The sequence below is a fragment of the Nyctibius grandis genome, chromosome 3, assembly GCF_013368605.1.
Source record: "Nyctibius grandis isolate bNycGra1 chromosome 3, bNycGra1.pri, whole genome shotgun sequence".
NCBI lineage: Eukaryota > Metazoa > Chordata > Aves > Nyctibiiformes > Nyctibiidae > Nyctibius > Nyctibius grandis.
The window spans coordinates 6,985,839-7,003,403 of record NC_090660.1 but is presented as its reverse complement, the minus strand read 5'-3'; the positions used below and the strand labels follow the sequence as shown (position 1 = coordinate 7,003,403).

The following is a 17,565-nucleotide window of genomic DNA, read 5'->3' as shown; positions in this document are numbered from 1 at the left end:
TCATAAAACTTCTATTTTCCCCTCAGGCATTTTTTAAAGGCAGAAGATAAGCAAAATGTATGTATCTAGTATTCTTTTACTCAATTCAAATAAATTGAAAAAAATCAGGCAGCTAAATAGTAAGGACAAAAAAATAAAGCTTACTAAAAAAAAAAGTTGATTATAGGACTGAAATAATCAAGCATAAACAAATACAGAATCACAGAAAAATTAGGTTGGAAGAGACCTTTAGAGCAGTGGTCTCCAAGCTGTTTTGATTGCACACCCCTATCAGTAAAAAATTTTTGAGCACGGACCCTGATATAGAACAATAGAATGGTCTGGGTTGGAACCTTTAAAGGTCACCTAGTCCAATGCTCCCTGCAGTGAGCAGGGACATCTTCAACTAGATCAGGTTGCTCAAAGTCCCATCCAACCTGACCTTGAATGTTTCCAGGGATGAGGCATCTACTACCTCGCTGGGCAGCCTGTTCCAGTGTTTCACCACCCTCATCATAAAAAATTTCTTCCTTATATCTAGTCTAAATTTACCCTCTTTTAGTTTAAACTCCATTACCCCTTGTCCTATCAATACAGGCCCTACTAAAAAGATTGTCCCCATCTTTCTTATAAGCCCCCTTTAAATATTGAAAGGCTGCAATAAGGTCTCCCCGGAGCCTTCTCTTCTCCAGGCTGAACAACCCCAACTCTCTCAGCCTTTCCTCATAGGAGAGGTGTTCCATCCCTGTCATCATTTTTGTGGCCCTCCTCTGGACCTGCTCCAGCAGGTCCATGTCTTTCCTGTACTGAGGACTCTAGAGCTGAACACAGTACTCCAGGTGGGGTCTCACCAGAGCAAAGTAGAGGGGCAGAATCACCTCCCTCGACCTGCTGGCCACACTTCTTTTGATGCAGCCCAGGATACGGTTGGCTTTCTGGGCTGTGAGTGCACATTGCCGGCTCATGTCCAGCTTTTCGTCCACCAGTACCCCCAAGTCCTTCTCCACAGGGCTGCTCTCAATCCCTTCATCCCCCAGCCTGTATTGATACCAAAGTTTGCCCCAACCCAGATGCAGGACCTTGCACTTCGCCTTGTTGAACCTCATGAAGTTCACATGGGCCCACTTCTCGAGCTTGTCCAGGTCCCTCTGGATGTCAACCCATCGCTCAGACGTGTCAACTGCACCACTCAGCTTGGTGTCATCTGCAAACTTGCTGAGGGTGCACTTGATCCCACTATGTCATTGATGAAGATATTAAATAGTATCGGTCCCAATACAGACCCCTGAGGGACACCACTCATCACTGATCTCCATCTGGACATTGAGCTGTTGACCACCTACCCTCTGGATGCGACTATCAAACCAATTCCTCATCCACCAAACAGTCCACTCATCAAACCCATCTCTCTCCAATTTAGAGAGAAGGATGTTGTGGGGGACCATGTCAAAGGCCTGACAGAAGTCCAGATAGATGACATCCATAGCTCTTCCCTTGTCTACTAATGTAGTCACTCCATCAGAGAATATAAATATATGTATATTTACTTATTTATAAATTATATACATGTACTACCGAAGTTCTAACATGTTCTTCCTGCACCCCAAGGGATTGTCTTTCATACCCCCTGGGCTGTGCACACTCCACTTTGGAGACAACTGCTCTAGAGATCATCTAGGCCAGTGCCCTGCTGAACCAACTTGAAAGTAAAAATAGGTTGTTTGAGGCCCTGTCCAGTTTAGTTTTAAAAATCGCTGAAGACAAAGATTCTCAGCCTCTCTGGACAGGAAAGTGCTTACAGTTCTCATTGTTGAAAACATTTTTCTTATGTCCAATTAGTAATTTCCTTGCTGCAAATTCTGACCATTGCCTTATCCTTTCACTGTGCAACACAGAGAAAAGGTTGGCTTCATCTTCTCTGTTACTCCATCTGTGGCTGAAGAGAGCAGTTTGATCTGCCTTCTCTTGCTTAGCCTTTAAGATGAAACAAACCCAGTTCCCTATGCTTCTCCTGTGTCATAGGCTCTAGCCCCCTAAATGTTTTAGTGTGTTGCTGTGCTGGACTCTCTCCCATTTGTAAATACCTCTCTTGTACTGGGAAAAACTCAAAACTGGACAAAATACTCTAGATGCGACCTCAGAGGTGCCAAGTCAAGGGAGATAATCCATTCCCTTGATGTGCTGGCTGTGCTCTTAGAAATGCCAGCGCACTCAACCTTCATCACCAAAAGGGAGCACTGCTGACTCATTGTCAACTTGCTAGCCACAAGAGCTGCATGGCCCCTCCTGCTGAGTTGCTCCTCAGCCTACACATGCTGACTGTACCAATGCACAGCTACCCTGTCCCAGGTACCCCACTTCATATTTCTCTTTGTTGAACTTCATGAGGCTTGAGTCAGCTCATTCCTTCAAGCTGTTGAGATTGCTCTGAAAGGCAGCCCTGCATATTACCTGATAATGACAGTTTCGCTTTACTACTGAGCCTGGACAAGGCTGCATCCCGTGCCATCATCCATGTTACCAATGAACACGTTAAAAAATATCAGACCCAGTATCAAACCCTGAGGACCACTATCCATAAATAGGTGCTAGTTAAATTTCAACCAACTGACCTTTTAAGTCTCACTGAACCAGCCAGTTTTTCATCTACCTTGATGAAAATCCAGCCCCTAGTTTTTCGTCTACCACAAATCCAGCCCCTGCTTTCCTTAAGGATATCTTCCTCCCCCTATCTACTACACTTCTTCCAGTTTCTCCTACAAATATAAAAGTCTACGCTGAAAGCAAGACAAATGACAATAACTGCTCTCCCTTCATCCACAGTCAGTTATTTCATCACTGAGGCAAAGAGGTTGGTTAAGTATGATTTGCCCATAGTAAATCTGTGTTGGCTATTCCCAATCACATGCATGAGTTTCCATTTCTCGACAAGCTTTGGCTTTCCCAATTTCACCCCTGCCTGCCCAGGGATGGGCATCACTATACTGCTTCTTAGCAGTCCATCCCTCCTTCTACCTTCCACACTCTACCTCTTTTCGTATGAGGTCAGGAGTCCTCTGTTCAAACTGGTCTTCTGCTATGCCTGCTTGTTTTCTTGCACATGGGGATGGTTCTTGTGCTTTAAGGAAGATGCTCTTGGAGATCAACCAGGTCTCCTGTGTTCCTCTGCACTTCAGGGCAGCTTTGCACAGGATCCTGCCTTCCAGTTTCCCAAACAAGCCAAAGACCACTCTCCTGAATTCCAGGATTTTTAATTCATTATTTGCCACCCCCACTTCCTTCAGGGTCTTAAATCCTATCATCTAATGACCACTGCAAATAATGCTTCCAGAGTATCACATCCCCAACAAGTTCCTCTTTATTCATGAGTAGCAAATCCAGCAGAATGCCTCTCCTAATCATGTATCCCACCACCTACATCAAAAATTTGTCTCCAACACACTCCAGAAATCTCCCCGATTTTTTGTGCCCTGGGTAATCAAAGTGTATTTACAAACAACTATTTTTAACTCCCTCTCTCCCATTTGTTTACAACCTCACATTAATAATTGTTCCTCAGCACTGAGCTCACCACCAGGAAGTCAGAAAAATGCTCAAGAATCCCTTATGTTGTTGGGATGATTTTTAGCCTGAGAAATCTGTTGTGTAAACTGTGATTCCTTACACTGCAGCATGGATCAGAAATATTATCTTGCGGCGTAGGTGGCTGGCCCCAAGCCATTATCAACAGACACCAAAAGCGCAACGCAACATCTCGTGGACTGGACACAAAGTTGAACAAGCTGGCAAATTACTCAAACACAAAAGAGGACTGTCTTGTGAGCAATTCACTAGCAGAAAAAAAATTATAAGTTTTCAGCAAATAGTTTAAGCAGTTCTACTCTCCACTTCATTGGAATAAACTTCAACTTACCTATTTCCTGTATTATTTCAGTTCACAGGAGTTTCTTTTCAAAACAAATCAAAGTAAAACAAAGGGGATATAATCTTATATTTAGTCATCGAGACCTATTTATTGCACATAAGTCTTACTATGAAAAAGTTGGCCAACTAAGTACCCTGTTGTTCCAGCAGAAGTGCTGGCAGCTTTAATAAAAATTAGATAAATCCACACCTGTTTGTGGTTCAGGACTGCAGAAATTCTGACCTTGATTCTGTGCCATAGTCCTTTTACACTGCTGCACCAGTATAAAGGGACTGTGATCCAGGTGGATCTATTTGGTAGGCAGAGAGTCCTGATTCTCTAAGGTCCTATAAGGGCTCTTAGAGCAGTTCTCAAGCTGATGCACGATGAAAAGGTAACTGATATTTCACACGTTAACAGAGAAAGGAAGATTTGCTAAAGCTCCCATAAAAGAAGTCGTATAGTTGAGCTGTTACAATCATCCCACAGAATTATGCTGTACACTTGAAAGAAACTGGGGAAAGAAAACACAGAACCTGTAATCCTAAAAAAAAGCCATTTATTTAAAGCTTGATCAATACCTGGTCCAGTGGAACTTCTACATGAGTATCTTCATCTTCCTGCACTTCATCTGCCCCCCACATTTCAGACAGCTCTTCTTTGGCTTTGTAAATATCTTCACCTACAATGGGAAAGATACAGAGTGGAAGGAACTGAAGTCCAATTGTGACACTGTGTGGCACAACTACTGAACTGCATTCAATTTTGTTGCTGGGAGCACGTTTCTGAGCTGACCCACTATTCCCTATACAGTTCTTTTAATGAAGTTTTCAGTCTCCCATTATTGTAAATTTGTTTTCCTTTCCTTTTTAATAACAAATACTTACATGCTACACCAGTCTCTGGAAACAAAGACTAAACAAAGCCCTGGATCTGAAGTTCCTTCACTTCTGGCAAAGGTCAGGAGTAAATCTGAACATTACAACAACATATTACTTCTATTTCTACAGTCAATGATAGTAACCTCTAGTAATTAGCACTATAACACACATCTAGCAAAAATCTCAGGCTCTGAATCAACAACAAACATAGTGAACTAGGAAAAGAGTAAAAGATTAACAGAAACAGTGGGATTAATGCTACTCCCCACCCTTGGGCACGTGCAAGTAGAATTATAGCTGAAACTTCACATCCACATTAAAAAAGCACATACTCCTAACTAACGAGGTTAATGATTACAATGATATTCAATTTTGCAAAGATTTTACACCATTTAGTTTGAGGTTTTTTTTCTGCCAAGTGTAAGTAATAACTAGTGGTCTTCGAGGCTTCTAATGTGGGTCTTTCAGTATCAGCTAACTAGGAAAGTGAAGACAGGTACATAACAGAAAACAAACAATTTCTAAGTGACACACATTCCTCTCTCCCTTCCCCCCAAACAGAAAACAGCCCAGAAATTAAAAGCACAGGTTACTCCAAATCACCTCCCTCTCTCTCCATCTACCTAGGAGAGACAGATGGTCCTATGTTGCCATGTTCATATCCAACATAGTAAGTAACTACAATAAGAAAAAGGAAAAAACACTTCTGCTGTTTTAGATTGCCTCTTAATTCTTCATAAAAGCATGTGAACTTGATAATATCAACTGACCATGCAAATTGATCTACATTGCTGGACACTGTTAAATAAACAGCCCTAGTGAAGCACTGAACCAGTCAGAAAACCATTGAGAAAGAGGAAAAAGAACAGATAAAAAATGAAGACTTAGAGAAATTCAGAGTCCACCTGCAAAAAAAGTCAGCATTGACTACTCTGGAAGTTAGTTTTCAAGCTACTTTCTCATCACTGTGAGAGCCAAGGAAAGAGTTTACCCTGGGAGCAAAATTCTGAGGTATACCATACCTAATGGCTAACTGGAGGGGAGGTGCCAGCTCATCCAGATGGCCTTAGGTATCTACTGACAGGCCACTGACCAGAGCACCAGAAATGAAAGCAGTTCTCACAGTTTGAAATGAAGAGGCAGAAATGGGGAAGTCTGTGGAACATCACAATGATATTCCAGAGTGGTACTGCTGGCTGCATCTTAGAAGACAGATTTTCTGATGGACACAGCAGCTTCAGTACCTGAGCATCTGTCCTGCTGGAACCTCCTCACCCTGCAAAAAGATCTATATTACTTGTTCTCTGAAAGTACCGGTGTTGGAAATACCACAGAGTTCTTAGCATCATTGGTTGGGTTCTTATCCTAAACATCTTGCGCATCTTGAAAAAGGTCCCATCTTCATACTTAGCATGGAAATAATAATTTTCTTTTCTTAATTTCCCTTTCTTGTGGATATTAAATATAATGCATCTGTTGCAGTATGTTCCATTGAAACCAGCTAAGGACATCCAATATGTGCTGGTAGTAGGATAAATCTTGGACAATCTATGTGTACATATCTCATTACAGACCCCTTTGCCGAGACAGGGTTTTTTGACAAATTCAGCAATAAAAACATGGAGTGGTTGAGAAAAGCAACAAAATGCATCTGCATGGGTGCTACTTGTAGTTTTTCAAATAATCAATGCACTTCACATTTCCCATTTTTCTGAGCTCTCTAAAGGACAGAAGGTTCTGTTTCTCTTACCTGATATTATCTTTGTTGCCTCTCATCATAGACATTTGATTAAGATATAGATCACCACCATATTCTGAGAGAAAAATGTAATGTGTTCCTTGAAAGCCACCGTGTTGACTCTCCTAACTCAAGGCCTTCCCTTAAGTACCTTAAGAAAATAACCTTGTCCTAGATTCCTTGGCTCACTGAACTATAAAATGTCAGATGAGTGTCTGAGAGATCTGCATTTAATATTGCCGTAATTTCATTTGAACTCTGTAATACCACCTTTGCCTTCAAGATTCCCAAGTCTTTCAACCAAAATGGGGATTGTCTGGCCTCAAGAGGTAAAAGGACTTTGCTGCAGAGGTAATTCTCATCAGGTTTTTCTCCAGCAGGGCAAAAGAAGTACAAGGGAGATGAACATGTGTTGGCCCTGGAGGCCAAATCCACAAAATTCATCTCAAGAGTTGAAGATTCTCAATTTTAAAGCACCTCTCCTTAGAAGAGTAGATCAGCCTCAGGGCTATGATGAATAACCCAGCAACTAAACTCCACACAAGGAAACAGACATGCCGTTATTTTCAAAAACCTTAATCATGAAGCCAGAAGGGAGTGAGGGAGAGGGGAGATGACAATATGTTTCTACCCAGGTCATGCAACCAAATTTCCCATTCAGAAGAGTGTACACAAAAAACTAGTAACAGGAGGATTTCAACAAGCACAACTTGAAATCCCCATGGGATTTCCTCCAAGCATTTTCTAACAGGTGTCTGCTCAGAAAGCTGGTCATAAATGAAAAGAGATTACTTGAAAAGAGCTCTGCACGACCTTCCAGCATTTCTCAAGGATATCACTGTTCATTGTCTTGCACATAAAATACTCTAAAGTGAAATAGCATTCCTGCTCATCCACAGTGTGGAAGATGCCAAAACTACATGGCAGGCTGCAAGGGGAAAGAATAGTAACCACAGAAGTAACTGAAAAAACATCAAGGACAGTGTTTTCAGACAAAATGGAAAATTATTCCATTTTCAGAACAGCTATATTCTTTGAAGAAAACAAGTAGTTAAAGCATATTTCAAATGCATACAACACAAAAGATCGTTAGTTGGTTTCTGAAAGGATGGCAGAAAAGATTTGTTGTCAGAAAAGGAAAAGAAAAAAATATTTAAGGAAATAAGAAAGTTGACAACAAAAGGGAAATGAATTATTTACCTCTGCACAAACATGACAGCATGGAAGAAAAATGTCCAAAACACATGTACTATTAATAGTCGGGGAAGGAAGAAAAACACGTCTGAAATGTTCCAAAGCAAGTGGAGAAAAAAAAGATACTAACTGAAAAATGGGAAAGTTGTAATATCTGAATAAAGAAAAAATTCCAAAGAAATTTGCAAGGAATGAAATTAGTCTTACATTAGGACATGTACTCTTGTGTTTTGGTATTAAAAGTGAGAAGAAATACAAAATTTGTAAAATAATTTACAAAAAATAACTTGATTAAATGGAGCACTAAGAAAAAAGCTTAAAATGTAAACATTAGTGTTGCTACTCTACTGCAGCCAGAAGTATTTACACCTTTTGCATGTGAATTTACAAATATCTGGAGGAGGGCAGCTGAGTGAAAGGTCAACATACTACTTCTTTATGTTATTCTCTCTCAAGATCTCATCAGCAGGAGTTTGCAGACCACATAATCACTACTAGCAGTGCTGTGAGTTACTCAGCACCTCCCAAACAAACATGTTAGGTTGAGTAATTTTGCCTCATGTTTTATAGGTAATATTTCAGAAATGCTTTTTGGTTTAGGAAAAAAAAACACAAAAAAATCTTATTGAGGCAGTATTTCACATCTCTGACTGTATTATTAGTCAGTTTCTACACACGTCTCTAAGGGAGGAAAAAACAAGAAGGCTTTTTAGGAAACACTGTAAATTACAAGAAAAACCATTTTTGCAAATCTTCATTCTATATTGTATGGGCTTATATTGCAATCTCTGCTGAAGTTAGAAATAAGTAGCATATCTTACTGAAACGAGAATTCCCAGCACTTCCATTCGATGGAACATTTATGCCTACCCCAAATGATTCATAAAATATTGTAAATTAAACATGCTCTTCATACGAGAGCTAGTTCTGACTTTCTGTGCCTCAAACTAATTGAGAATTGGCCACAGTCAGGGTCATGGCCGTGTTGGGGCAGAAGAGCTCTAAAAGCGGATAAGAAAGGAAGGTAGGTCCAAGCCTTACAATTAAGCTGTGGCATACTCTACCCATTTGCTCCAAGTTGAGTAGAATACAATGGCAGCAAAGGATTCAAGGGCACTTTGAGCTCCAAAACGTCTCTCCACAGCTTTGTTGACAAATATAAATCAGAGGATTTATTTCAGTTAGGTTCTCAGTTCTCCATGCCACAGTAAGTGCTGCTTCTGTCAACAGGCCAAGCAAAATATTGAGATTCTTGATCTTCTGTGAGGATATTTTTCCTTGGTGTCCAGACAACCAGAAGAGACTGGAATTTTTCAGGTTTTGCCAGTCATTGTGTGAAAACAGACTGTCTTGAGCTAAAAATCACCACCTAAACAAAAATCTCCCATTTTTTCTGATTATTTTAAAGCAGGGTCATGTTCAGTAATTCAGGCAAGAAGGGGAAAGAAGAACCTGCAGAAGGGCAAAGAACAGATCACAGGAGGGAAAAGGCATTCAAGAGGAGCAGCCAACTGGAGAGAGACAATATGCAGAGGCTGGAAGATATGGACGCAGACAGAGATGAGGGCACAGTAATGTTAGAAGAAATGTGTGGAATGAAGAACTGTACAAGAGCAAATAGAAAGATGAGGAAACACAGGTGGAAATTAAGGGAAGAAGTGGCGTCCAGCACACTGGCAGGAAGGCAAAAAAATGGGTTACATGCAGCAGAAGAGTAGAAGCTTGAAAGAATGAGAGGGGAGGAAAGAACAAGCCAGCAGGTACCCATGCCAATGTAAGATTCTTAAAGGAATCTTCCTTCAGGAAAGCCTGAGAAGAGGAATGCCATTTTCCTAGTACCTATCTGCAATTGAATTTCTATGTTCAGATGCTCCCACGCATACTCATTTGTGACAGAGGTGCAGCAAAAAGCAACAATGAAAAAATGCTCATTGTTGTCAGGCAAGTATTTTTCTTGCTTTCTTATTCTTATTCCTACAAGAAACAATACTTAGTAAGACTGGATAGTGGCTCTACAGCCTGGGGAAAGAATTCTCGCAGCATTTTTTGGCTCCAGGCTGAAGGGATTAACGAAAACTGCAACCACAAGTGTTTTCTTATGGAGCTTCTTCAAGAGTTATCTCACCTCTTCTCCAGCTCTGTAATCCCACAGAGAGAAAGACTGATGAAATCTCAAGAGGATCCAGACTGCTTCAAGCTCTGAATTCCCCAAAGCCTTGTGAGGGTTACCAGGAAAGGGAACACCTCGAGCCTGATAACAGCTCTACTGAAGAGAGGTAGCTAGTGTCTCAAAAAAACGGTGAACCAACCCAACCTGCCCTAAGCAAAGTCAAATGATACAGCTGTTGAAACACTGGCACCTCCTTACGGCTAAGCTCTACAGCTAGCAGCAATGGAGCCACACAAATAGTACAAACGTGAACACTTCCAGCAGAAAAAGGTGGTGAAATTACATGAGGGAGGATGTTCTCAGACGGCTTAGCTCTTTGGAAATCAGGTCCAGAGGCTATGAGTAGGAGAAAGGCAGAGTGATCAGGTTTGGATCAGAACCTTAGAAAGGATGATGACTGATAAATAGAGTGTGGGGTTTCTGATTTTGTACTTGGCCAAGGTCTATTTCATAAAGTAAGTGGTTCAGTCCTCAGCTGGTTTCACCAAAGATAAGAAAAGGCGGTACTGTGTTCCTACAGTACTTTTTCACTTCTGTGATTTTGTTGCAAGTGGACAAATAAAACCAAGACAATTTAAGACAATTTCAAGACTGCTGTAAATTCTGCTTCTTGCATAATGGCTCATAATAGCCAAGGATCTTCATCCTCACAGTTACCTACTCCGCCCATGCCAGCTATGCTAGCTTTGCAGCCCCTGAGAATTCATTTGGTGTGAAAGGGCGTCCACTGACCATTCAGGGGAATTTTCTAGATATTTTATACTTCTGGCTAATCTCCTGATAGGTACAGAACAGATTAATTATCATCAGCAGCAAATTTATAAATGCCCAAAACATTTTGACTAACAGCGTTTCACCTGATACATGTTACCGGTTCTCTCAATACACAGATGTTCAGTGTATTGTGCAGAAAGAAGCAATGAAGTGGTACATGTATAACTGAGCAAACCTTGGATAAAGTGCAAAGATCATTTTTTGTCTGATGCCACTCAGCATTTCATCTGGAATCCTTTTGTACACTTTGATAAACAAGAAAGTTATATGACTTTATTAAATAGTAATTGAGTTATACATTGAACTAACTCATAAGAAATCTGTATATTTTAAATAAGCATAGCAATTAATGGCTCTTGTATAAGCTCCTTTCCTAACCAGCATTAACTGTAAAACATTTACTGCAGCACAAATTACAACATTATGCAGTCATTAATGCATTTCAAATTTTAAACTGATTGAAGTTTAGCAGTAGGGATAAAAAAAAATCATTGTAATAATAGCCTGCCCTGAATATTTCATGGAAATCAAAGACATTACTAACTGCAAGCTCTGTATGTAAGCAAGGAAATGAATGTGACTATAAAAAAAAATTTAATGTGACTTACCACAGAGGTTGCCTCATAAAAACGTTAAGTCAAATTAAAAACAAAATGTAAAAAATCTGTGGCTCATTAAATTGAATAGATTGCTACAAGGAATAGGGAGGATGTGCATTTACACCTGTCTACAACATAATTTTCTTTTCTCTGTTTTTCGATTGTTTTGTTTTTATTTCAAAGTATCACTGCTGTACAAGGGCCATTTCCAACAAAAAGCCAATGCCTTGGTGATAGGTTTGCATGTGTGTGCATGCCTGTGACTTCTGTCATCAAAAAGTAATGGAATTAAAAACAAACTGGTAGCAATATACATATGAAACTGTTGGGAATATTACAAAAATATGTATTTTTCTTCACCTGATACTATTGCAGACTCAAGCTTCTAAGAAATTAATTCTCTTCAGAAAATACTGAATTTCGAGTAAGATTTCACACCATTATAGATTGCTGATATCTGACTACCTCAACAGAAACTGCAAAAGGTGCTTCTAGAGGTTGACCTTGTATGCAGCAGTTTCCTTTACTGATAGGAAATGTGGTAATGGTAGAGCGAAGGAAAAGATGCCTTAGACAGCTGCAATAGCTCCGTCATCATTGTACATAAACAGCTACAAAAATAAAGAACTGTGAGGTTTTTTCTTACTTCTTCCTACTTTGGTCATTCACATCACTTATTCTGTGTGTTTCTAAGCATCTAATTTATTCATTTATTTAAATTACAGATCATTAAGATCATTTGCATTTTGAAATTAATAAAGCGTCTCCCATTCAGCCACATCTTTTTTAATTCCATGCCTGTTGGAAAGCTCAGCCTTCTCTTCGGTACAGCCGGGTCAGAAGGGCTAAACTGTTACAAAGTAAATGCAAAAGCCCTGAAACGTCTGTCCTGGTCCAGTCATGCCAAACTGAGCATCAGTACACCTACACTCCATCCTGCAGTGAGCTAAGCAGCATGGCTTTTCTGCTGCCAAGTACTATTTGCCCATTTTATGTTTTGCAATGTATTCATTTTACTAAAAGCAAACCCAAACAAACTTACCATGTGCTCGAAGAAAGAGGACACAAGGTTTACCATCAGCTTAGCTCCCTACTGGCATTAGTATATTCCGGCTACCATGATTCAGCACTGTAACAATACACACTAACAGCAACATGGGTTCTCACTTCTTACTATAGATTGTGATTTTATCTCCTATTATGCAAGGAATAAACCTACAGGTCCTGTAAAATCTCTGCAAATAAGAAACAAGATGATCTCTCTTTCTTCAGCACAGTTTTTGCCTGCTTTGACAACATAGCAGTGATATGGTCTATGTGTCTGTGTTTTAACTACAGAGAGTTTTTTATCCTAGAAGTTGTCAGCAGGAAAACATGGGCAACAACAGTTTTAGCTCACAATGCACAGCTGATATTCAGCAGTCCAGGCTTATACTCTTCGGCAAGTTCATAATTTTATTGAAAGCAAATTAGCGCATGATAGCAGGAGCGGCTGCCATAGCTGATGTTCTGTGCAGCTTTCCCTTTAATTAAGGGTGGCCTTTTTCTCCCTTTTTTTAGCCAATAGCAAAATCAGGAAATTTAAATGATTGCTATCTTCTAAGACCTCAAAATACTCAAAACTAGATCTGAAAAACTGCGGAGTGGCTCAGCCCATCTCCACTGTAGTACTTTTCCAAATCTAGCGAGAACTCAAACTTCACATTCTATTATCTCTAGAACTTGTTTTATAATTTGGGTGGAGGGTTACTTTACAAGGATTTTCTACTATGCTTCTGAATTTGCTGCTTTCCTGTTCAACTTCCTACAGTATACTGTCTACAGAATGTGGTGCAAACCAAAAAATAAGTAGGTTTGGTTTTGGGGTTTTTTTAAACCTCAAACCAAGATGCTTCTTGTAGAAATTTTCACATAATTGTTGTAGAAGTTCTCATGAATTAAGCAAATAAGAATCAATAGAGATGAAATAGAATTAAGAATAGAATAATTAATATAAATCTATCTGAATAAACACAGGTGGCTTTTCACAATCCATGAATATTGTTCTCAAACCTCCTTTGTATAATCCTGACCTATGACTGAACAAATCATCAGTCAAGCTTAATGAGCAGCTAAGCAGAAGTAGGCCTAGAAGTATTAATTTCTGATGATTCTAGTAAAAAGGATGTATGGTTAACCTTTTTTTACCTTAAAACAATATAGAATACTTAGAAATAAGAATTAATAGAAATGAGGTTCTAAACAGACTTCAGCTATTTTAGGTTAATATTTAGGAGACGCTGGCAGTGGAAACCAGACTCTGGTCAACCCGGATCAAGACGGGACGCTGATCACAGCAAGAACATTAAGGATGGGGTGTTGACCGGAGCCGAAGTGGAACCAGAAGATAAAGATCAGCTGACCAATGGAGAAGAATGGACTTTTGTGGACTCTTGACAAATGAAGAAAGAGGAATTGAAATAGTGGAATTTTAAAAGAAGCTCGTGAGAAGTTTGTGATGTAACTACTTATTAGTTTCTATATAAACTGATAGTGAATTTGAGTCAGGTACCATTCACTGCAGTGGTGGTCCAACTCTGCGTTGCTTCAATAAAGAATCAGCAAACCTAGAGACCCGGACTCTGCCAATTTTCTTTAACAATGCTGATAATTAAATGTGCCTTTGGTGTCACTTTCATAAGCCCAAATTCTGCTGAAACAGCTGCACTAGTCTAAGCTCTAAACCTCACATTTCCAGTTGCAATTACTGTTACATATAATATATTCGATATTATTTAGGTTTCTACCAGTGCAATCAGAGTCCAATCATAACACTAATAGCATGCTTTATAGGTTATGAAAACCAAAGCACCAGCTCACAGTCTACTGGATTTGCTCTAAGAAGTGGTGAATATAAATCTTGCACAAAGAGCTTTCAACATTAAGAAATTCTTCAATCATCTTGATTTGAGAGGATTATGACATGGATCAGTTGTAATGTGAATGGCATGCTGGTGAAATTCTCAGTGTATAAAAAAAAAAACATTCAACGTAAATACACAGCTAGCCCAACTGAACTCTGTTGGAAGATTAGGTTAAGCTTTAAATATGCTATGAGCATAATTCTTCAGATGTTAAGTCCTAGGAAACAATCACTTTCAAACAGTCTGGCACTCAAAAGAGGGAAGATTCCACATAACTGCTAAATTGGCAGGGACAAGGACAGCAAAGAATACGGGATACATTTTCGACTACAAATATTTTCTTTATATCTATTTCAGTATTCTCCAAAATGTGCATGTGTAAACTCACTGTGCAGTTTATTGGTTTCAGATTAAAATAAACTAATCCCACATCAGTGACAGCCAAATGCAGCCAACTAAAATGACAAGAGTCTTTTTTACTGTCCATCAGGAAAAAATAAAATAAAAATCGTAAGATGGTGAAAAGTGCTTCCCTTACCCAATCCAAAGCCTTTGAATTTGAAGGTTTTTTTTAAATAAACCTGCAAAGCCAACTGAGGCACTGCAATGAGCCTTCAGAGTAGACAGTGGAGCTATACAGGTTAAAGCAGTACTTGGGAGCAATCATTATCACTGTGTTCCTGGAGCTGGCTTCCTGTTCTGCATCAAAAATCCATCTCTATTTCAGAATAAGACTCTTCACTTTAAAATGAAACTGAAAATGTCATAATTCAAGGCAGGAATTACATACATACATCCAATACTTCAGCATCTGGTCTAAGCTAGATTTCTAATTTCACTGTCTACTGAGAGAATGGGCATCTCCAGACACAGTTGTCTCTCCTTGACAGCTGGTGCCTAGAAGCCCAGCTTGAATTAATCCTCTAACCCTCATACAGTGAGAGGTAGGCAAGATGTATCTTGCCCTCAACAAGTTTCCTGGAGCAGCTGGGATCTGAAAGCGCACCATGGTCAAGAAACCTTTAGGATTTACTGCATCTTTCTTGTTGCCATGGGGAAACAGATTGAAACAAACAGCCTCTCCAAATAAACAGCCTTTTCTGAACTTCTGTTCATGACTTCTGAATGCACAAGGCAAAGGTGAGGACAAGTCCACTACAGCTGGAGTCTTTGCAAATAATTCTCTTTAAGTTCTTGCTATGCAGAGTTTGAATGCTATTCACTCGAGCAGCACTTGGGCTAACAGCCAGTAATGCAGATGGACAATGGATGTGCTGAGAAGTCTGGTGTGCTCGTGCCTGCTCTTACTTTTGCTCTTCACACTGCAAGGGCAGAGCTTACAGCCTGGCATTTGTGGGCAAAGGTAGGAAGGGAACAAAAGCACCACTTGCACACTTCCCTCTCAAATTCTGTTCCTCACATGTTTGAAGCAGTCTTCAAAAGGCACGAGCAAACTGGGAAGAAAGCTGCAATGCTCCTTTCCACCAACTGAATCTAGCTGAAATATTACAGCTAATCGACTGTATGGTGCTAGTTGCCTGCTTAAAAGGGAAGTTGCATCTCATACAGTCATCTCTGGGTGAAACACAGGGGCCTTAATATAGAATAAACCACCCTCATTACCAGCTTTTAGAGCCCTTTTATCATCCACTTCAGTCCCACCAGTCACACAACCGCTGCAGGAATCCATCTCACCCAGAGACAAGGTGACAAACCAGGACAGAGTGAGGAAAAGATCCTATTGACAGGGAGACATTTCAGAGCACTAAAAGCATACACATTAGGAGAATGGGAAGAGTTTGCACTAATACACAGAGCAACAGCCTATATTCTGCCCTTTCAAGTTGGACTGGATGTTAACACAGGTCTTTGGTACATCAAGCAGTACTGAAAACAACAGGTGAAGAAAAACAGTACCCTCAGGAAAGGGCACATACCCTTCATCTGCCCTCTGGATCCTAACACACCATCCCAACAGTATAAGCTCCTTTCACACCCAAAGGGGAGCACAATGGATCCTCAGCATGCATGTAAATAAAGCATAAGATAAGTACAAATATGCACAGAGCATGTCTGAGTGCCAGTGTAAGCCATGGTCACTTATTTGTATTCTGAAACCCAGAGGGTCACTATTTTAAACATTAACTTCAATGAAGCTTTTTTGTTAAAATTAAACAACAGGTCTTCAGTTTTTAAACAAAATTTGTCCAGGGTTTGCCTGATGGTTTTCTGTTCTTTTAACTGTATTAAAGATTCTTGTTTCACAGTTTTAGCACAGCATTCACAGTAACTTGTAATGAATACTTAAAAAGCAAAAAACCCCAATATTCTTTGTTCTGTTGAGTTCTCGTCACACTTCTCTTATTTTAATACAAAGTACACTGCAATTGCACGGGAAAATACTTTTGCTTTAAAAAGTCATAGGCCATAAATCAACCATCAAAAGTACACACAAGAACTTTTTAAAGAGCATCAGAATATATATGTAACGGATACCTTCAAAAGAATAATTTTGTATTAGTCAGAAAAGTTACATTTCACACTCACATAATGACTTGGAGCTATAAATCACTCCAAAAGAAAGCTACAAAGCTATGAATTATGACTTGAATAAAGTCTGAAGAAACCTTTTCAAGCTATGAAGTTACTTTATAGAGATGCCTGTTATACAGCTGATGCAGCTTCTTGACAAGTCTACTCTTCAAAACCACAGCATGTGTCACCACCTGTTGCAAAGCTACACGTGGCGGAGTATAAAAGGAAGAGAAAACTAGCCAAATGAGAATGGCATGTCCTCTCTGCTCCCAAGCTGATTAAAGGAAAAGGTTTGTGATAACCAGGTGGTAAGGGAAACTAGAAGAGCTTTTGTCTTCTCATTCACCACCCTGTGCAGCAACTCCACAAGAGCCCTGGCAAACCAAGCATTTCCACAGCTGCTCTCTGACATACCCTTTAGCCACATGGAGGAAGTTTCACAGAGGTGGTGGGAACAGCTTGGGAGGGCTGAACTGCCTCCTGTTACACACATTGCTCTCCATATAGGTGCTTCGCTGTCTGGAGAATGTATCAAAACAATCACCCAAAGTTGAACAGGAAGGGTAAGACAGAAATGGGGGTGGAACTCAGACCTCCAGATCCTGGTGAATCACTGCCAGATAGAAAGGATCACTTGAAGAAAGACCAACAAATAGCATAGAAATAAAACAGACAAAGTCAGATAAAATGAATGAAGTGCCACGTGAACCCAAGGAAAAGCATCAGAGAAAAACTGGAAAAGAAAGTAAAGAGCAGAGGAAAGAAGAGTCAAAGGTGGGAAGGGATGAGAGGGGAAGAGGAAGGGAGCAAAGCAAAGGAGGTGGAGAGTGTGCAGGGAGGCCAGACTGATAAGCAGTGAAAGAGTTGTTAGGGTAAGCGCACCACAGC

General features: G+C 40.0%; 1 protein-coding gene across 1 annotated transcript in view; it reads right to left on the bottom strand.

Annotated features, from left to right (window-relative positions):
• The window catches only part of DCDC2 (doublecortin domain containing 2), a 72,195-nt gene that overhangs the window by 12,341 nt on the left and 42,289 nt on the right, over window positions 1–17,565 (bottom strand). The window contains exon 10 of the mRNA XM_068396463.1: window positions 4,465–4,565. Coding sequence (XP_068252564.1) covers window positions 4,465–4,565 — 101 coding nt within the window. The remainder of the gene's footprint in view (window positions 1–4,464; window positions 4,566–17,565) is intronic.